The sequence below is a fragment of the Fusarium keratoplasticum genome, chromosome 1 (genome assembly GCF_025433545.1).
Source record: "Fusarium keratoplasticum isolate Fu6.1 chromosome 1, whole genome shotgun sequence".
NCBI lineage: Eukaryota > Fungi > Ascomycota > Sordariomycetes > Hypocreales > Nectriaceae > Fusarium > Fusarium keratoplasticum.
The window spans coordinates 6,036,792-6,056,482 of record NC_070529.1 but is presented as its reverse complement, the minus strand read 5'-3'; the positions used below and the strand labels follow the sequence as shown (position 1 = coordinate 6,056,482).

The following is a 19,691-nucleotide window of genomic DNA, read 5'->3' as shown; positions in this document are numbered from 1 at the left end:
TGCAGCGCACAGCGGTGCGTACCAGATTCTTTGACGAATTAGAAGGACGAGGTTCATTCTTGGTAAGGGTATTTAATTACTGCTGCCAGAGCTGCATAGTTGCGCAACCTCGGAGCTCCTGGGAGCTATGGCGGTGTGATTCAGTCCAAGTTGTGTGTGTGGGCTCTTTTACCTTGGGCGAGAATATTCCAATTCCCCCCAACGCCGCGGTATCCAAGCTAGAAGGCGGCAATATCATATCATGGTCTTATCTTGACCTTCTAGAATTTCCAACAGCCGTCCTCATCAGCGGGTGAGCCTCCGTGTTAAACACCCACTCATCCAGACTAATAACATCCTCGTCGGAAAAGATGAGGAAGAAGTACTTGAGCGTCTCGGCCAGCCAGAAGCTCTCCATGTAATCCTTGAGCTTCACATCCTCCCTCGTCACGTCCTCAACCGCCGCAAACGCCTCGCTCGTCTCGGCAGCGTTCCGGATCGCCGTCCACATGGTCCACGCAATGTCGCGGAACTCTTGGTTGCCAGTGATGCGGTAGAGGATAAAGATGCTTTCGATGGCTTCCGGGCGGAGGAGGTATGCCCTGTCGCGGGCTTGGAAACCTAGGGGCTCCTTTTTCGATCGCGGTGCGAATTCGCAGGGTTCCCAGCTTGGACAGGCTTGGAGGTTGACAATTTCGGGCATGAGGCCGGAGGGATACGCAGCATATGCGCGGGCGCACCCGCGAGCCAGCTTTTCGCCGACGACGACGTGGTCATCCCGTCCAAGGACCTTGCCTCCGAGGGCATACATACCTCCAGCGAAACAAGTCAGATGCTCAACGTCCGTCTTCAACCTCACCTTTTCTCTGAACAAGCTAGCCTCTCCCAGCATGAGAATGTCGTCTTTGTCTGGCAGCATCGGTCGGAAGATCAAATGCTTCATGCCTGCATCGGCAGCATCGAGGTACATGTCCTTGTACTTGGGCTCCAGTCCCTGCAACAAGACATATTCCTTGATAAGATACTCATACAGAGAATCCCCATTCGCACCAAACCCAAATGTGTCGTCGTTCACTTTGAATCCATTCCACGCATCGATCCGGAGTGGCCACAGGCCAGGAAGAGACGTCTCGTTCTGTGTCCGCTTAAAGGCCTGGGTAATCCGATCGATAGCGTCATAGTACCGGGCGTCGCCAGTTCGCTGCGCAAGACGAGTAAACTCCAAACTCATGCTTCCCAGACTGGCAGTGCTTTGCCTGGGCTCCGGATGACCTTCACCTTTTTTGAGATGGCGAAATTTGATGGTGTGTGGTGGCATATGCTCCGAGTTGTCGAATGTTGCGTACAACAGATCGCCCAGCTCAACCGCCTTTCTCAACAAGACGCCCTCCCCGCTGAGCTCGTATGCTGACAGCAAACCTCCGAGATGCCTAATCGTGGTCTCAAAGACGTTGAATCCGTCACTGGTAGGTTGATCCCAATCCATCTGTGCAACATAACCAACAGCCTTGTAAAACTCTTTCTTCATACCCATGATCCACAAGGTATCGAGGTTGTCGACGATGGTGGCAGCCCATCCGCTAAAGGTATCGCGCCCGTCCAAAGTAAGCGGCGCCAATTCATCCCGACCCCATGCGTGTTTTTCATACGCAGTCCAAGTCTTTCGGAAAGCACGCTTGATCTCGTCTCGCCGTTGCTTGGCCGTGTCGAGGTCTCGTTTCCTGAGGTCGCCGGCCGAGAAATCATGCTGAATCCGGGGTAATTCGAGAGGGATGCCACGGGGCAGACCAACCCGCCCAGAGGGGCTCACGGGCTGCTTGTGGACGTGCTGGCTCCAGTCATAACTGCTGGGAACATATGGGATGTTGCGGCGACCGTAAGATGGGCTGCTCCAAAGGCAATAAAAGACCAAAAAGGTAATAAGGAGCGAAAGAATGGCCCTAGACGGGGTAAACGGTAATCCCACGCCCATGATCTCACGAAGATGGCCAGAACATTAAAAGGAAAGAAAAAGGTTAAAAGGAAAAAATAAGGAATGAAAGCCTTGTTCAGCTCAGGTAACCATTGGGATTCTACACAATGAAACGCTGACGGGTGTCAATGTCAAAGCGGAGGGTCTCAACGCCGGAGAAAGTAATCATGACGGCAGCGAGTCAGCGATCGGGGGCCGGGAGCAGCAGATCTTATACGGAGACAAACCTCAGGGGCCCGGGATAAGGATGCCGCTCCCGTAAGGAGACGAGATGAATTCTCCTGATTCTCGTTCCCCCACAAGCTTGGCACCTCGACACGCGTCTCGGTCGTCAGGGAGAATATTCTAATAATAACCGCGAGATCCGCCGTCATCCTGTACGAGCGAGCCAAGGAAGATAAGAGGGGAAGATGCACGGTGCTTGGCAGGGCAAACAAGGCGGCTCACAATGGATCGCCAGGGGTTTCAGTGACTGAGGCTTGCACTGTGTCTGTGTCTCAAGGGATGGGCATGGCTGACTTTTGCACCTGGGATGCTTGCCGATCAGGCATTCTAAGCCAGCCACTCGGCAACTCGGCGCATGGTTTCAGTGTCAGCTCCATAAAATGTCTTGAGAGTGTGAATCTCTGGTGAAACTTGAAGTGTCCAAGACGACGCCAAGAAATGGTAAAAGCTAAACCATTCCTCCTTTGGGCAGCTCCGTACGGGAGGGAAATCTCGATCAACCACTTTAAACACACATCAAGTGTGGCGTTGGCCAAGGGGTCAAGCCACACACACTGTGCTGTGCCTCACCGCCAAAAATTCAAAAATTCTGCCGCTTTTCCAGCTCCAACGTCTGAGCCAAACGACAGCCATTGATTCTTTACTCTACCAGCCTTGTCCGACGTCTTAACCCCCACACGCTCAAAATGTCGTCTATGCGAAATGCCGTCGCACGGCGACCTCACCGCGAGCGAGCGCAACCGCTAGAGCGTCAACGTCTCGGTCTTCTTGAGAAGCACAAGGTTTGTCCCGCGTCGCCCCGCGCAGCATTCAGCAAACTGACAATAGCAGGATTACTCTCTTCGAGCCAAGGACTTCAACAAGAAGAAGGCGCAGCTCAAGGCGCTTCGCGACAAGGCGGCCGAACGAAACGAGGATGAATTCTACTTTGGCATGCTGTCCCGCAAGGGACCTGGGAACCGCGTGAAGGATGGCAAGAAATGGTCTGGAACCGTCCAGGGCGATCGAGGAAACAAGGTGCTGGATGTCGATACCGTGCGCCTACTCAAGACGCAGGACATTGGCTACATCCGGACGATGCGCCAGGTTGTGTCGAAGGAAGTTGCCAAGTTGGAGGAACAGGTGGTTCTCACACGGGGATTCGACAAGCTCGACGAGGACGGGGATGAAGAACAAGAGGACGACGACAGCGAGTTCGACTTTGCCACAGCGCCCTCGAAACCGAAAGCGCCGCGAAAGATTGTATTTATGGACGACGAAGAGCAACGGGAGGAAATAATACAGCACCAGATGGACGAGGACGATCAAGACGCCGCGGACAAGACGTTTGAAGGGTTTGACGACGAAGAGAAGGAGGATGCAGAGCTTGAGCGAGCCAAGTCTCTCCGGCGTCTACGGCTACAACTCGAAAACGCCCGCAAGAAGCTCCAGACCCTGAAAACCGCCGAGGAGGAACTCGAGATTCAGCGCGCAAAGATGGCAAAGACGGCGACGTCGGGAGGAACCACACGCAAGGGCAAGAAGATTATGGTTCGGACACGAAAGCGATAAACTGGCATCACATTTTCTAAGGCAATTCTTCTTTGGCATCATCATTCTTCGTGTTTGTTCGTTACTGGCTCGCTCTGCTGTGCATAGCTCCCCTAAAAAAAAAAAAGCTAATCGATACCCTTTAACGCCCGTGTTATGAATGGATATCTACATGATACAAAGATGGATTTCCCCTAAATTCTTTCCCTCCGAGAGTCCCTCTCGATTATGTCCCCGCCCTGTCCCTTTGGTATTGTCATTAATACTTTGATCCAACGCATTTATACATGCCCTTGAAAACACCCCCGAAACACTTGAACCCAAGCGTCAGCACCCAGATGAAACAGGCAAACAGGCCTTTTATGATCTTGACGACCACTCGGATGAGGAAGGGCAACTTGTCCTCGAATTCCTTGGACTTGCCCTTGCCTAGGCTTTCGTCTTGGCTTTCGACGTCAATCTCGAATGACTCCATCTTGCGGCGCTTCTTCTCTTCGCGCTGCTTCCTTTCCTCACGCTTGCTCATCTTGCTAAGACGGCGCTCTTGCTTGGGTGTGAGGATCAGCGGAGGCGGAGGCTCAAAGGCCTCGACGGCGGGTGTGTTCTTTTCGTCGGCTGCGGCGACGAGCATCAGCGCTGCGACGGCAACGTCGATGATGTAGTATGACTCGATCTTGGAGGCAATGCCGGTGTCAACCTCGAGCCAACCACCGCCGGTGCCATCACGGGTCAGCTTTGCGAGATGCTGTGGTGACTCGTGGTGCTCAAGAGTGTACTCGACTCGAGACCAGGCTGGCGACCGCTCAATGGTGACGCAGAAAGGAGCAGCAAGGGCAGGGTGAACGAGGAAGTGGTTTGAGCTGTCGTCATCCCACACAAGACGAGCACACTCTCGCTCAGCCATCATGACAGTGGTGGGATCAGCGGACCGCTCAATGGCCACCTTTGTTGCCGGGGTAGGCATGAGAAGAGCGACGAGACCATCATTAGGACGATGCTTTCGTGACTCTTCCTCGAGGGTGGTATTCAAGGCTTCCTGCCAGTGCTTGCCGTCGGTAATCTTGGGGCTGCTTGTGCTGCTGCTACTAGGGCGGATGATGCTGCTAGCCGACGAGTTAGTGTCGGGCTTGGGGCCCTTGTAGGGCTTGTTGGGGTCGTGTCGTGTAAGAGTGACATAGGCCGAGGCTGATGTCGGGTCGAGGCGGAGGTTATAAAAGGGTTGTGAGGCGGATGAGAGGTTATAGACGGGAGCATCCTTTTCCTGGCTCAACTTCAAGCAATACACCCTTCCTTCAGAAGCAGAGGCTTGCCATCCGTTGGCAACCTTCCACAGGTTCTTGAGCTGCTCAGTTGAGCTGATTGTGGGCACGAGAGGAGGTTCCTGCTGAAGTCTTTGGGGTCGGGGCCATGCCGACTTTATGGACTGGATACTAGAAGGGCTGACAATGGGGCTCCGAACGGGACCGTTTGGCGAGTTGAAATCAGATGGCGTCTCGTAGTATGTCTGTCTGCTGAGGACAGCCCGCGGCATCGGAGCGGGCCTGTTTTCTGTGGGGGCATACACCTGCTGGTCGAGGGGTACATCGTGGTTGTAAGTCGGAAAGATGGAGCGCAGCGGCTGTTCGGGGGATAGCTCGCCCAACGGCGGCTTGGCTATTGAGCTTCTGAAGCGCTCACTGCTAGGCCCAGCAATGACATCTGGGTCGGTGTGTCTTGGGATCTCAGCCGCCGGTTGAGGTCTCTGAACATGAAACTGTGCTTCCTCATGCTGTTGTTGGTAGATGGCCTCAAACTCAATTGGCGTCTGCGAAAAGTTCTGGGGTGACTGGCGTCCGTTTCGAGCAGGCGACGCCGGCTGCTGAGTTATCTCTGGAGACATGGCTTGTGGTGTAGCAGCCCTCCTATCATGAGGCGTGGGTGCTCTACGCTCGCGGGACTCTGAGCGACGAGATGACCGGGAGCGGCGGGACTCGGAACGGCGGTGTCGAGTCTTCGAGGTCGACGGCGGCTTGGAAGAGTTGGGACTCGGGAATAGAGAGAACCCTCCTGGGGTCGGGGTGGACGACATTCTGTCTCGGACAGAAGAGGCTTCTTCTCAGAAGAAGAGAGGTATTATTTGAAGGGTATCGAGGGAGGTGGGTATCAATAAAGAGTCGAGGCTAGCAAGACGTAAAGAATAAACAATATCGACAAGAATGTCTCTTTCTCTACCGGCTCATGGTTGAATGGGTTTCTTTCTCTGCAAATGGATTCAGACCCAGCAGATGCAAAAGACACGAGGCAACAGCAGCTGTTCCCAAACAAGAGGAACAATAACAAGACAACAAGAAACGACCATCCATTTGTTATATCTCCTTCCTGCACTGCACCCAGGTTTCACCCACAGGGTCGCGTTTTTAAGCGCTCGCATACTCGAGCATTGCAGCAACTCCAACCTTTTCTCGCTTCCCCGCCAAAAATAGACACCCAATCACGTCGCGCATCACACTGCAGCGAGTCTCTAAGCGCGCAGAGGTGAGGGGGGCGCGGGGCGCCATTGGCTGGAGGGGCAAGATGAGGGTGCGCTTGCGATGGGTTTTTACTGGGAGGGCGGCAGGTGATTGATGTGACGGGCTGTAGGATGGACGGAGAAGAACGGGGAGGTTGGGGCCCAATTGGTGAGGTTACTAGGGGATTCATCTGCTGGGAACAGACCATATTCCGTCATGGTTCAGAGAGTGCAGTCTAGAGGACAAATAGAGGGCCGTGAATTTAGACCTGAAATGCGGCCCTTAGAGCAGTTCACCGCCAGAAGCATGGCATAAGTACATTTGCAGCTGTCAAGTCATGTGCTTGAGTAAAGAGAACGGGCGCTACTGGATGGCGATCCCGAACCCTCGGACCCGGAGATCAGAGCCTGCCCCGGGCGCTACATGGGCAAGGCTCCGGAGACTGCCGGACTGGGTATTTTGAAGTTAGTTCAAGACAAGTCAGGCTATTTTCCATGTTGTTTATCCTTTCCATCGGGTATTTTCCTATTTATATCACCCAGATTCCAGATTCCCGGGTTGAACTGAACCAGGTTGGCGGATACAAGTACGGATCGATCTCCTGATCCATCAGTTCGCAGCCAATTTTCACTGTCCGTTTACAACCATTGTGACTACACCACCTACAAATACCATCCTTGTCTTGATCCTTTTGTATTCTTGTGCTTGGTTCTTGTCTTGTATTCTTACATTCACACCATAAACCCATCGTCCTCAACTGTACAGTTAAACCCCTCGTGTCAGAGCGGCGTAGATGTCAATATCCTCCCAAACGCCACAGATGCAACACTAGCTCTCCCAGCCAAACTCTTTACTTGTCTTCGTCTCTTTGCACATCCTCCCAGTCCGAGTCTTTTACTTCTCCGGTCGGTCCTTGGCTGTGAGCCCGTGTATCCTCTCCCCCCTCTGCTCCATCTCCTTCTGCCTCGACAGCCGGACGTGCTCAGGCAATCCCCACCACTCGCGCATAAACTCTTCCTGCGCAGCCGCCATCTTGGCCTTGCGCTCCCTCTCCCTCTGTCTCTCGATCCGCAGCGCGAACCACTCCTCTCGCGCGGCGTCGTGCTCGGCCTGCGTCGCGTGAAGCTTCATACAGCTGTTCATGGTGCGGTGCTCGGGGCGGCATGCGAATGAGACGGTGAATGTTCGACCGAGGGCGCAGGCGGCAAAAGCTGAGACAGCAAAAGTCAGTTGTTGAACATGGCCTGATCATATGACCGGAGATGCTCACCCTTAATCTCCTCTGCACACTCCTTCCGGACCCGCTGGTAAAAGATATCTCTAACCTGGGCCTCCTGCGATGCCGACAGCGGTAGCGGATTCCTCGAAGGCACCCCCAGCCTCTCCTCCGGCGCCGACGGGTTCTGGGCGGCCATTGCGGCCATGAATCGAGCTCGCGGAGCTCGGACCTGGGCGGATCGTAGAGTGTTGAACCGGGAGATTCGGATCCCGTATGTGAGAATCGGTGCGTAACGTCGTGGGTGTCGTCGTCGTCGTCGGGTCTGGTCGCTGAAGCTATATCGGACGAGGAGCTTGCGGGCCGCAGCAAGTGTGAGCCCATGGATGGCAGAATTTGTTGACCGCCTTCTTGTTTTGTCAGTGGGGAGCTGGGCTTTGACGCCTACCCCATACCAGAGCTGTTTCATCGAAACAACAATTGCGACAGAAGAATTGTCGCCATATGGCTCTTTCCAGGCTATAAAATACGCCTGAAATATTCTCTGACGAGTCCATTAAAGTACTGGAGAGAATTTGGGTTAATTGGCGCAACACTTATCTGGTTTGTTTAGCAAGGATTTGCCCTGTGTCTCTTACACCAGCGTTTCTCGCTTAAACCTCAATGGGTTGTGTCTGGACGTAGGCCATTTACTCACATACCCGACACTTTGACCGAGGCACCTTACCAACAGTGGGCGAAATCTTGACATACCATGGCTGGACAAGGATTCGTTTCACTGTCAGCTCCAGCGGATTCATTCCGCGTGGAAAATCCAGTGATTTGATGCAGAGACGAGAGTGATTGAGAGGCTTGAGTTTCTCCGGCAATAACCCACTTTATTCCCCTTCAGGTCTGCACATTAGGGGCCTCCTTGACCGAGTTTCGGCTGCTCCGAGGCCGTGATGCATTAGAAGCAGGCTGTCAAAGTGGGGAGGAAACACAGAGCCTGAAAGCAGTGGACTTTAAAAGTTGGACAGAGTAGTGGTGCGTAGTGGTCGATTATGCCGGGATTTATTTGTCTGGCCCTCTATAGAAGCCTCGTCTTCACCGGCGTCCCACTTGAAATGCCAGGGCAGGGGTTGTTGGATGCGTTGTATCATGCAGCCGAAGACCGTCAACTTGCAATTATCAATAATACCCTTTCCGTTGGCTGCGTTGCAGTCGTGCGACCCCAATTATACAGAGCTGGTTGATGGCCGAGTGTTTATTGGTGTTTAGCTGCTCAAGATTCTTCAGCTGAGTGTTGAGCCGTCTTGGCTTACAGGCTTGGATTGGTCACGGTGAATTGCCGACATGATATGAGTGGATATGGGGTAAATGGGGTTGCTGACCTGGTTGCCGGGTGTGTCCCGTTGCCACGCAAAGTGTTGCGTCGGGATGGTTGGCAAGGCTGGTTGGGTTGATTCGTTAATTAGACTTGTGAAGAGGTTACAAGAGATTCATTTGCTTGGTGGGCACACAATTGAGGATGAGGGTAAAAAAATTGGCTATCTATCGGAACGACAAAAATCAAAGAATAAATACAAGCAACAGAGTATAAAATAAGAGCGGATAGAGTCAAGCTGAAAGCGAACAGGAGGGCGAGGGAAACCATCAGAGTTGCTTAGACAACTTCTACAGGCCAGTTGCCAAGGCCTCTTTTCCAAACTTTTCCCGTATCTCCTGTTCTGTAAACCGTTGCACATGAGATTCAAGCAGAGCCATCCGATCTTCCAATGTCATAGATATCTGCTCACCAATCGGCACCATGCACTCGGCAAGGGTCCGGTAGTCCTTCATCATCAGCCGCACCGTGATCATGATGTAGTCGATGTTGTGGAAAATTAGGGCGTGCTGAGAGGCGTACTTCTCCTTGCCCCTGAGGAACGATACGGGATGCTCGCGCCAGTGTCTCAGGGGGTTGAGGTGATGGGAGGTGTGGTAGCCGTCGTTGAAGCAGTGACGGTTGCTCTTGATAGATGGGTCAGCTCGCGTATAAAAGAATCAGTGGTCAGAGTTGCTCGGACTTACCGCGACGTCAATCAGAGTGATGCTTGACCGATAGTCAGAATCAGGCTCTTCGTGATCCACGAACGCGTGCTGACCCCAGTTTCCCACCATCAGGCCAGCCCGAAGTAGCAGCAAGGGCAGAAGTAAGACGGCAAAAGTAGCACTCGGGTTGGATCGGTACAGAAAGATGAGTGTTGCGTAGTAGCTCAGCTCCCAGAAAGCAGCCTTCAAGGCAAGACCTAGCTTTCCCGTCCGGATAAAATACGAGGGCAGGTCGAACCAGATAAAAAAGTAGAATCGTCCAACGTAGTGTAGAAAGTGCCATATGTTGTCACGTTGATAACGGATTGTAGATGAGAGGTCGTTGGGTCCGTTCCCCTCGACGTGGTGATGCTTGACATGATGGTAAAAGTAGGAATTCCAGCTGTGTCCCATGAGCGGATCAAGGACATAAGGGAACAACGTGTCGAAGATGATGAACTTCTTGCTGAGGATGCCTCGCATGTGAATGTGTTGATGCATCATGAGGGTATACGTGCCCACATAACTGATTTGCATGAAGCAGTGGGCGAGGGCGTGAATCCACCAGAACTTGTAAAAGAGCAGCGCGGCGCTCGGGACAGACGTGGTAAAGTACAGCAGCAAGTGCGTGACCATGACGACGTCTGTCTCAACTCGAACGATGGAGCGCGCAACGCGGATGTAGGGTTGCAGAACCCATTGATCGAGGACACGGGGCAGTTTGAGTAGACTGAGTTCCGTCCCGTTGAACACTGTGGGTTCAAAGTTTGGATCTTTGGGGTTGTTGAGGGCGGCGAGTTTGGCGATTGTGCCATCGTCACGGTGCCCGGCTGCCAAGGCGATCAGCAAGGGCACTTCTGAAGCATTGGAAAAGAAATGTAAATACATACCGGAGCCATTTGCTGGGGATTCCCCTTGCTTGGAGGCGTGCCCATTCGCAACTCTTTTCGCCAGGCCTTGATGCTCGACTTGCTTCTCAGTCGTTTCAGCGCGAATGTCAGCAGCAAGGTTTTCAAGAACCAAAGCATCAGGCTTCGTAAGCTGCGGGTCAAACACAAGACGACCCATGATTTCTGGTAGTAATCGATGTCGTAGTTCCACGGCGCTTGTAGAGGTAACCAGCAAGGCTGTATGTGTGTGTCCGATTTCAGACTTTTCAACCACGATAAACTCTGGGAGAAGTAAATCAGGAGCTGAAAAGAAAAAGGAGAAGAGAAAAAAAAAAGTTCTGAGAGCCTCAGGGCAGAAACAGAGGCGCCTTTTGTGCAACCCAAACCTTACGCCCTGGTTTGATGAATTTACAGGGTTCTTTTTTTTTTTTTTTCTCTTCGGCAGGCTCTCGTGTAACCATCCATCACCACGGCGCGTAGTCAGTATTCCTGGTTTGATGAATATGGGTGGCTGCACCCTTTTTCCTTTTGGTTTTTTACGCAGCCTGCTTCGCCTTTGGATGGCCGTGTGGTTATCAGGCAGGTCAGCGAGATGTGAGAAATGTACCGATTTGTAATGTTGGTGTTGTCCTTGAGGTTGGGCTGAGGTGCTGTTGCATTTCTCCTTGTTCAGAGATAAAACCCCCTTGTTGGTCTCGCGATATCCATCTTACTGTTCCTGAGTTTCCTGCATCTATCAGTCGACTCGCAGTCAACTGCCGAAGCCAGCATGGACTATCACAAACACATCGCCCAAGATGCCATCAGGCGTTTCACCTACCTAACATCCTTCTTCCCTCCCGCTCCGCTGTTCCTGGCCGGCCTACTGCCCCGTCCCGCTCACGCCGCCTATACAGTTCCCTTTACACCAGCTCATACCCTCAGCCCAGAGCAGTCAGAATCTGTCGACCAGGCGGGCGGCAGTCTCGACTTTAACAACTGGGTCCACCGCGGCATGGTGATCCGCAAGGGCTCCAACGTCTACGAGTGTCTCGCCAACCTCACCGCTGCCCTCGACCTCGTCGGCTCGCTCAGCGCCGGCGAGTACAACGGCGCCGCCGGAGCTCTGAGCCTTTTACCTACTGCTGGTGCCCTGCTCGGCGCTCCGACTCGAGAGATGTGGATCGTGTACAAGCTTGTCCCGTTGGCGGGTTTGCTGAGCATGTTTCTGAGTCTCGGGGGTTCCATCACGCCGTCCAACGTCGGAGAGTATGATCCTGCTGAGCCCTTCTCCTACGGCGGATTCATGCCCACGACTCGTGTCAGAGCGGCCAAGAGGAGGCCGACGACCCCGGCGAGCTCTGCCCCTGGCAACCGCGGTGCGGCAAATACCTTTGAAGCCGAGAACGAGCAAACCGAGGCGCAGGCCTTTGCCCAGGAGGTCCTCCAAAGAGCCGAGGATGACAGCGGAGGTGGGATCAAGTTTGGAATCTTCCTAGCCATGGCTCTGCAGTTCATCCTCATCATCGCGACGCTTATACCAATGTGGTATGCACAAAGGGGTGCAGTGGTCTCATGGTGGTGTCGTGTATGTACTTTCTTTGAGTGTCCTCGTCAACTCTTGGCTCACATTGTTCAAACAGGTCTGGGGTTGGATGTACTTCTGGTACTTTCTGGTCACTGGAGTATCCATCTTTGACAACCTCGTCGCCGCCCCATTCACAACCAGCTGGACCATCCGCGTGTCCAGGAAGCCAACGGGGATCCTGCTGGACGACACCGTCTCCAAGATTACGGACAGGCGCAAGTACGACAACGCCCTCGAGGCCATCAAGGCCGGGCCAAATACCAACCAGCGGATCCGGATCGCCACCGACAAGGGCTCGGGATACTCGCGGACGTGCTTCTACGTTGTTGTCTCAGTCCAGGGCATATCGCGTATGCATGCAATCGCCCAGATCATCTCCAAGGCGTCGAGCGTGGCAGTGTACGCCTTTGGAACTGCACTATTTGCGTCGGCGAGCCTCATGTCCATCTCCATCGCGCTGATGGTGCTCTGCCTCTTGCTGCCGGCCGGAGTGGCGGGACGGGTGATCGCCATGTGGATCGTGTCTCAGATCGGTCGCGAGAATAAGCCGATACTTCACAAGCTGGTCAAGTCGGAGAACGAGGCGGGCGAGTACATCCACGCCATCGCCGAGCTGGACCTGCAGCTCGAGATCCGAGGGCATGTCATCATGAGCGGGTGGTGCATCAGGTCGCGCAACAGGCTGTTCTCCCCGGCCACGTACATCGGACTGCTGGCGAAGCCGTTTGACGCCATCGCGCTGGCGGAGAAGGCTATGCGGGGGACGCCACCTGCAAAGGGTTCACCGGTGATGCAGTCTAATGGCTTCATGCTGCAGGAAATTTCAAGCCCTGCGAGAACTGATGAGATGCCGCTGTATCGTGGCTCCAGGTTGAGCGGGGAGTAGGGTTCCCGCCCGCGCTGAGAGGGGGTAATTGAAGTGGTTGGTTGGAGTCAAGGGTGGATGATTTCTTGCCTGTGGAATGTAACTTGTTTCGACTTTGATGAATTGCTTGAACTTGTCAATTCTTAGACTTGGAGTGGTCTCTTGTTCCAGGTAGTCAACCAGGGCCCTTGGACACCACATTTCCCAGGCTTCCATCGCCCTTTGTTCAGGCTCATACTCCTGACTCGCGACAACTCAATTAGCCCATTTGTGACCTCCAATGAGCCGAGCCACTAGCCTACTTTCCCCAGATTCTGGGGGAATTGACTTTCTCTCCCCCAACCGTCGGGCGACTCTCCCCGCGTCCGACCCCTGCCCCCCATTGATCCTCGTCCATGCCCACCATCTTTTCTCAGGCAGTCGAATTCTCCACCTTCTGATTCGACCTCGAAGGCCAAGCTGCCAAGGATGACGTTCCATGGCCTGTCAGCCTTGACGGGTTGTACCTCGATCCATATAACCTGTCGCCTCCCTTTGTAAATCTGTCTTGCTTGTCATCTTTGTCAATCCCGCTCTTTTGCTGTACAAAATGTCTAGTCATGGCGCCGACGCAGCCCAGCCCGGAAAGTAGCACGCGCGAGCAGATCATCGTCGAGGCGTGGGCTCAAGGCCTCAACGTCGGTGCTATTGTGATCCTCATCCTGCTGGTTTTGTGCAATTATCGCCACAAGGCTCTGCTGCATAAACTGATTCTCAGCGAAGTTGGTCATTACGCCGTCATCTTCTTTGTCTTGCTAACTGTTGACTCTAGCTACTACTTGCCCTCGGACATGGGTTCTTTGCATTCTTTCAAGAACCCGAGTTTGGCTGGTAGAAAACCTACCCAAGCTAACAATTTGACGCAACTAGCTGACCATTTAAAGGGTCCTCAGCAGCACAGCAGCTCTGCTGTACATTTCCTATTTTGTACACAATGTCATCGCCTGGCTCAAGATCAAACCGTTCCTCCCAAAATGGGGCTCCCGAGTCTTCATAATCTCCCTCCTCGCCGTACAACCATTTTGGGTCCTCGAAACATGGGCCAACTTTCAGTACCACAACAACCTCGGGAGCAGACTCTTGGACACATCAAGGCTATTCGAGCCGCTAGCAAGAGACCCCTGGTGGGTATTCACCACCATAAAACTCGTCCTGGCAATCAACGACAACTACGAATTCACGATACCAAAGCTCGTTCGGATAAGCCCGCGATTCGGCGTCATGCTTCTTTGTCTTTTTCTGTCCATCATATTTGTTGTTGTGGATGTCGTCTTTATGATTCTGGTTTCGAAAAGAGGCGGTTTAAACCCATTTTGGCGGGTAAGTACCTCACACACACTCCAGATGATTGTTTCTAAGCAACCCATCAGCTCGCACTTGTTTTCAAGTGTGCATCCGATGTCATATTCTTAGACGACTTTAAGAGCGTTCTTGATCGTATCTCGGAGTCCGCTATGAGGAAGATTGCCACATTCAGTTACCGAGACGATGATACTTCACAACCTACAAATCAGAATCGCTCAACACCTGGCTTTTCTGGTTTCGAGTTCCGCCGTAAGAGCTCAAGGCCAGCAGCATATGGAAATGAGAACGGCTGCTTACAGGGACGCTCGGGGTCCTGTGTGAGCGCCGAGGATGGCCATTATGAGTATGCAACCAGCTACGACCATTTTCTCGCCGAGGATAGTAGCCCTAGTGGCCATAGGGGACAGAGAAGGGCTTCAGAACATGGAAATACACATTCAAGAGGTGAGTAAACACTTGAAGAGTCTGTCTTCTCGAGTTTGGCTAATGTTATATCAAGATATTGAACTCGGGGAACGAGAGGATGGCATTCTCATGGAGCCGGTGCGAGCGCAAACAAGAAATAGCCTCTTTAGTTCCAGCTCTCCACAATCGAGATAGCGGTGTCCAAATCAGAGCCCTGGGCATGGTCAAATACTGACTGCTGCGAGTTTCATTGCATCCCTCTAGGCTAACAATCGTGCTTATCTGTGCTTGTAAAGTTAAACTCGTTTACTAATTTTGAGGATATTCTCTGTCGCCTTCCCCATGCTGCACATTTGAGCAAGGCTCTTCATTACGTGATCAAGCTAAGCCAAGCCAACCAAACCAAACCAACTCGGTCCTGGCGGCTGCTTCTCTCCCAGTCTCCTCAACCTTTTCTTTTATTCATGGGTCAATCTATCGGGACTCTGCTTCCACTGCGACTGCGGTTATGGCTTGGCAAGCGGATCTTCCGTCCGCTTGGCCCCTTTACAGTGAGGGTAAGCTGGCATCGCCTTATCAAAGGACCATGCAAGCCCACCGAGGTGGAGGCCATGCAGTACGTCGCCGCCCACACAACGATTCCAGTGCCCAGGATCTACGCTGTCCATACCGAAACCAACGGCCGCATTTACATTGAGATGACTTATATCCAGGGAGACAGCCTAGACAGTGCTTGGCGTCGCATGTCGGTCGACGAGAAGAATACCGTTTTTGCCGACATTAAGCAGCGTGTGTCTTGTCTTCGCGAGCTTCAACCTCCGGCCCAAGATATAGTCTCCTCAGCTCTTCAGAATCCCGCATTTGACTGCCGCATAGGAGCTTGCTACTATGGCCCCCTGAACCAGTACGAGTTCCACTCATTGGCCCGAGGGCATTTGCGCATGGAAGACGTCGCACCTTTCCTTGGCCCAGAAGTGGCCAAAGTGCACACGTCCCACTACAAAACTCACTTTACCCATGCAGATCTGGCACCGAGGAACATTATTGTGCGGCGTGGACGTGTCGTCGCTATCGTTGATTGGGAGTTTGCGGGATGGTATCCAGAGTACTGGGAGTTCACCAAGGCGTACTATAACTGCTTTCCCGATGATGAATGGGAGGATTATCTTCACATTGCTCTTCCCTGCTATGACACAGAGCTTATTGCGGAGCAAACTCTCTGGACGAGGCTGCCGGAGCCCGGCACAAAGACTTCATCGTATCGTGATGGCGTTTGGGTCGAGCGCCAGGGGTCGAGCCCTTCAGCAGCTTGGTTAGATGCCAGGGCAGGCCGTCAGCTGTCAGATCTGTGGTCTTTGGCCCTTTCTTGAGGGCCAGATGGCAGTTGATAGGGTGTAATGAAAGAACGATACTGATCGTAGTGCCCTGCTCTTGTGTTTCTTCGTTAATCAAAGGTGACGTGCCTCTTGGGAATTCATATTAGAACTCATCTTCAATCTTTTGACCAACCTTGTCCGAATCCTTAACTGCATTCTCGTCACATTGAAGTGGATCTATCATTTTCCAGCATCATAATAATAGGGAGTCTTAAGCGCCGTGAACCCCCTGCTTTAGACTGGGCGCTTATATCCTCACCGCTCGATAGGTTTCACGGATGGGACCACTCTGAGGCCTACATACTGAGCGAATCATTCTTAAGCGAAACCGCAACGCGGTTACTGCGACAGCTTCTTATCATATCAACTTCTTGTCGTCTGTGTTGGATCCATGTGCCTAATACAACGTTAGGTACAGCGTTGGCTCATCTTCCACGACTATAAAGCACATAATGTCTCTACACTGACAAATATAGGTATTCTTTTCATTTTTTTTTAATTGGCTGTAAGGTGAGGTCTTTCTTGAATATAGGAACCTCCTGTTAGCGTGGTAAGCACAAGTCGCCCACCATCACCTTGTTGCTAACTGAGGTCTTCTCGAGCAACAACCATGGCACGACTAGTGGCTCTGACTTTGAACCATCGGGATAACTTTTCTCATGGAAGATCTCGGCAAGTCTTTGGCTACGAGGCATACCATTGGGCCATTATGATCATGCCCGAGCCTAGTCAGGGGCAGGACTGCTGCGTCTTTGATGCCACCGACGCATCCGAAATCGACCCTGTCACTTTCCGGATGAACAATCCTAGCATGGACTGGTGGTTTCGGGTAAAGGAAAACGTTGATCCTACTCTCATTGATAAGCTCATCGGGCGAATTGTGATTGGAGAGGTGCCAGATGGTGTGTCGAGCGCTGATCTTCGGAGGCTTTTTGAGGGAGTTGAACTACCTGTTAAGAACAGGCATCCCCAGCAGAGCTGCGTGACTTGGGCGCTCAATGCCATCCGGGCCCTTCAGAGGCAGGGGTGGGTATGGGAATTCGAAATTGATCCGTTCAAAGGTATGGCACTCTCTTATGCCGATGAGAGAATGAAGGGAAGGGATTCGAGCGAGCCGAGCCTCAAGTATTTCAATGTCTAGAATTCAGGTCTTCTGGCTCAGTTATCCCATCGGGGGCCGAGGTTCAACTATAACAAAGAACACATTAGTCTAGAATTCAGTAGGGCATGTGTAGAAGGCTTCAAGCTTTTGCTGTGTGGAATGATTCAAGTAGTGCTTGGATAGGTAAATGTGGATATTTGCCTGTTGAATTGAGTAGTTCAGTCAACCTTGTGGGTCGTTTGATGATGGGCCGTCTCCTTGGAGCTCATTCTAGACTGCCTACGGGTACTAAATGTGTCTGTAGTCCCCTGATTCAAGGTTGACCACCCTGTAGGGCTGGATATTGACAACATGAGAGGCCGAACGGGTGCCGAGCATGGCAGAAAGGAACACAATGTTGAACAGTGCCACACTCCAATCATTGTATGGGTCAATAAAAGTGGACTCTTGGAACTAACGTTAGGTCTTTGCAATCAACTCCAGCTTCATCAACTCAACCTTGCTTGTCAAGTCTCAGATCAGAGTCTCGATAGCATCTTATCGATACCACACAGGGATACTCAAAGTAGCATTATTAATAAGAAACCTGTATTACGCGTCTGGAAAAGATGTGATACGCGTCAGAGATTATCTTCGTATTAGCGTTTGAAACAGTGTCTGTAATCAATGCGCCCGCTTCGGTCTCGCTTTCGGTCCCGGTCTCTTAGCGTGCTGCCATGGTATCTAAGCCCAACCCGCTCCCCCCGTGGTCTTCCAGGTCTCCTGCATCTCTTGGATGTTTTTCTTTTACTCAGCTGAGATCGAAAAAGGGAATCTGAGATCCGATACGGCCACTTGAAGCCTTCCAAGATGTCTGTCACGTCTAATGCAGACCTCCCCCCGCCTCCATCAAGCGACAAAATCAACATTGCCATAGCCGACCTTGTCATTTACATACTTCTACTGTTTCCGGTTATCCGGATAACTTGGAGGCATGGCAAGTCTGGCATGGTCTGTTGGCCCATCTTTTTTTCATACTTTCCTCTTCGATTCGTCTCGGATGCCTATCAAATCGCCAACCGGAACGAGCCTGAAATTCCCAATGCGGTTGCCATTATGACTAATGCCGGGAGCATTGCTTGTTTATCCTTGACCATCATTGGGTTGATCTATGAAGTGTAGGTTCTACAGTGGTCCAATGACAGAAGAAGTGTTGCTAACCCATAGCTTCTATAGGAACGTGATCCTTCCACTACCTCCGAAACGCTGGACCGAAAGAATAATGCTAGCCGTCACTCACCTTGCCATCACGGCAGGGATTGCACTAGCTACATACGGAGGAGCCCCTAAAGCCGGAGCCAAAGGGGGAGTTGTGGCCGAGAACTTGAACCAGACTGGCAACTGCTTGATGATGTTCACCATGATATTCGGCCTCGGGTGGTGGTTATGGCAGACTAAGAAGCGTGTCATGTCTCTCAAGTCCCATCCCAACTTTGAACCTGGGAAGTACTTGCTGCTGGCAGCATGTGCAGCACTCCCCTTTCAGCTGATTCGGATTGGCTACAACCTCACCATGGCCTTTACTCCGTATGCCGTCATAGATCCGTTCTCGGGATCTTTTGCTTCGAGGCTTTTGTTGATGTTTGGGACGCAGCTTTGTGTAGCTATTGCTGTCACTGTGGGTGGATGGATGAGTGTTGGGCTTGTGCCGGCACATGCTCTGGGGCAGGAGAACCAGGGGTTTTCACGATTTAGAACCCCGCGACCTTGGGTCTGATACTATAGAAGCTTTTTTCTGCACCAATGAAGGAAAAGGGGGCACTGCCACAACTAGGGCTGAGATGGTTAGAAACTGTTAGAATGTTACGGGATAGGTTGGCTTTCGGACTTGGCTCGGTTGGGAAACAGGGCTATTGCTGATTTTTGAGTTGGAGTTAGCTGACATTACTTGAAATCGAATAGACATGGCTTAAAAAAACCTCGGTTTCGGTTTTGGGGTGTTGGGTATTGATGCTGTCATGTATTGATAGCTGTGTGTTTCATTGTCGTGGCTGATGGCCTCTTTGGAGACATTATTAATGACAAGAAAGACCGTGATTGAGCCGCAAATACGTGTATTTACAACCCTTGATTCTGAAACCCTGCCACACGAGTGAATGGTGGAACTGTCTCGACTGACGGATCTGCCCAGGGATCTCCCATCTTACGTCGGCCATGACGACGCCCCCATAAATCCCACGTTCCAGCCGCCCTTTAAGGCTGGTCTAGGCTCGATTTGGGTCTGGAATCTCGGTCTCGGCTTGAGCCTCAGGGCTTAGGTAGCCATGACAGACCAATGAGATTGAAATGCGAGACCGAGACCAAAATAGGACTGATACAACATGGGGTTGCTTTGATTTAGGCTTATTCTTAAGGTAAATTGTCAACAACAGAGATGGAAGAGAGTTTGAGGAATTGTATATAAAGATTGGAAATGCCTTGAGATGTGTCTGTCTTGATCCATCACCACCATCCAGTTTCACAATCTCCTAGTTTCTAAAGTTTCCTAGCTTCTACACACATTCACCTCTCTTTGCATCTTTTTTTCCTATACAATCTTGAATTAAGCGTTCCTTATCTTTCTTTTCAATCATGTCTGGCTTTTTCTCCAACCGGGTTAAACTCCCCATCCATCTTCTTCAACTCGTCCTCGTCGTCGGG

The 19,691-nt window shown here is 52.0% G+C and overlaps 9 protein-coding genes across 9 annotated transcripts; 5 read left to right on the top strand and 4 right to left on the bottom strand.

Moving 5' to 3' along the window:
- Positions 1–247: 247 nt before the first annotated feature.
- On the bottom strand, positions 248–1,951 carry NCS57_00179000 (Alpha-1,2-Mannosidase; the record flags this gene model as incomplete). The annotated part of the gene is made up of 1 exon (XM_053051842.1): positions 248–1,951. The coding sequence occupies one exon, from the start codon at positions 1,949–1,951 to the stop codon at positions 248–250; it is 1,704 nt and encodes a 567-aa protein (XP_052920357.1).
- A 911-nt stretch (positions 1,952–2,862) lies between these two features.
- NCS57_00178900 (U3 small nucleolar RNA-associated protein 11) lies at positions 2,863–3,727 on the top strand (the record flags this gene model as incomplete). The annotated part of the gene is made up of 2 exons (XM_053051841.1): positions 2,863–2,958; positions 3,008–3,727. The coding sequence occupies 2 exons, from the start codon at positions 2,863–2,865 to the stop codon at positions 3,725–3,727; spliced, it is 816 nt and encodes a 271-aa protein (XP_052920356.1).
- Positions 3,728–3,965: 238 nt separating this feature from the next.
- NCS57_00178800 (uncharacterized protein) lies at positions 3,966–5,774 on the bottom strand (the record flags this gene model as incomplete). Its single annotated transcript, XM_053051840.1, has 1 exon — positions 3,966–5,774. One exon carries the CDS (start codon positions 5,772–5,774, stop codon positions 3,966–3,968), a length of 1,809 nt encoding a protein of 602 aa, XP_052920355.1.
- A 1,315-nt stretch (positions 5,775–7,089) lies between these two features.
- Positions 7,090–7,745, bottom strand: NCS57_00178700 (COX assembly mitochondrial protein; the record flags this gene model as incomplete). The annotated part of the gene is made up of 2 exons (XM_053051839.1): positions 7,466–7,745; positions 7,090–7,406 (listed from the first exon to the last, which is right to left on the bottom strand). The coding sequence occupies exons 1-2, from the start codon at positions 7,617–7,619 to the stop codon at positions 7,090–7,092; spliced, it is 471 nt and encodes a 156-aa protein (XP_052920354.1). The 5' UTR covers positions 7,620–7,745.
- A 1,322-nt stretch (positions 7,746–9,067) lies between these two features.
- NCS57_00178600 (FA-desaturase domain-containing protein) lies at positions 9,068–10,531 on the bottom strand (the record flags this gene model as incomplete). The annotated part of the gene is made up of 3 exons (XM_053051838.1): positions 9,068–9,403; positions 9,464–10,293; positions 10,354–10,531. The coding sequence occupies 3 exons, from the start codon at positions 10,529–10,531 to the stop codon at positions 9,068–9,070; spliced, it is 1,344 nt and encodes a 447-aa protein (XP_052920353.1).
- A 591-nt stretch (positions 10,532–11,122) lies between these two features.
- Positions 11,123–12,806, top strand: NCS57_00178500 (uncharacterized protein; the record flags this gene model as incomplete). The annotated part of the gene is made up of 2 exons (XM_053051837.1): positions 11,123–11,920; positions 11,976–12,806. The coding sequence occupies 2 exons, from the start codon at positions 11,123–11,125 to the stop codon at positions 12,804–12,806; spliced, it is 1,629 nt and encodes a 542-aa protein (XP_052920352.1).
- A 578-nt stretch (positions 12,807–13,384) lies between these two features.
- NCS57_00178400 (Non-specific serine/threonine protein kinase) lies at positions 13,385–15,904 on the top strand (the record flags this gene model as incomplete). The annotated part of the gene is made up of 6 exons (XM_053051836.1): positions 13,385–13,546; positions 13,597–13,655; positions 13,709–14,144; positions 14,195–14,573; positions 14,629–14,672; positions 14,831–15,904. The coding sequence occupies 6 exons, from the start codon at positions 13,385–13,387 to the stop codon at positions 15,902–15,904; spliced, it is 2,154 nt and encodes a 717-aa protein (XP_052920351.1).
- Positions 15,905–16,520: 616 nt separating this feature from the next.
- Positions 16,521–17,051, top strand: NCS57_00178300 (uncharacterized protein; the record flags this gene model as incomplete). The annotated part of the gene is made up of 1 exon (XM_053051835.1): positions 16,521–17,051. The coding sequence occupies one exon, from the start codon at positions 16,521–16,523 to the stop codon at positions 17,049–17,051; it is 531 nt and encodes a 176-aa protein (XP_052920350.1).
- Positions 17,052–17,816: 765 nt separating this feature from the next.
- Positions 17,817–18,768, top strand: NCS57_00178200 (uncharacterized protein; the record flags this gene model as incomplete). Its single annotated transcript, XM_053051834.1, has 2 exons — positions 17,817–18,169; positions 18,228–18,768. Exons 1-2 carry the CDS (start codon positions 17,862–17,864, stop codon positions 18,766–18,768), a joined length of 849 nt encoding a protein of 282 aa, XP_052920349.1. The 5' UTR covers positions 17,817–17,861.
- Between the last annotated feature and the right edge of the window lie 923 nt (positions 18,769–19,691).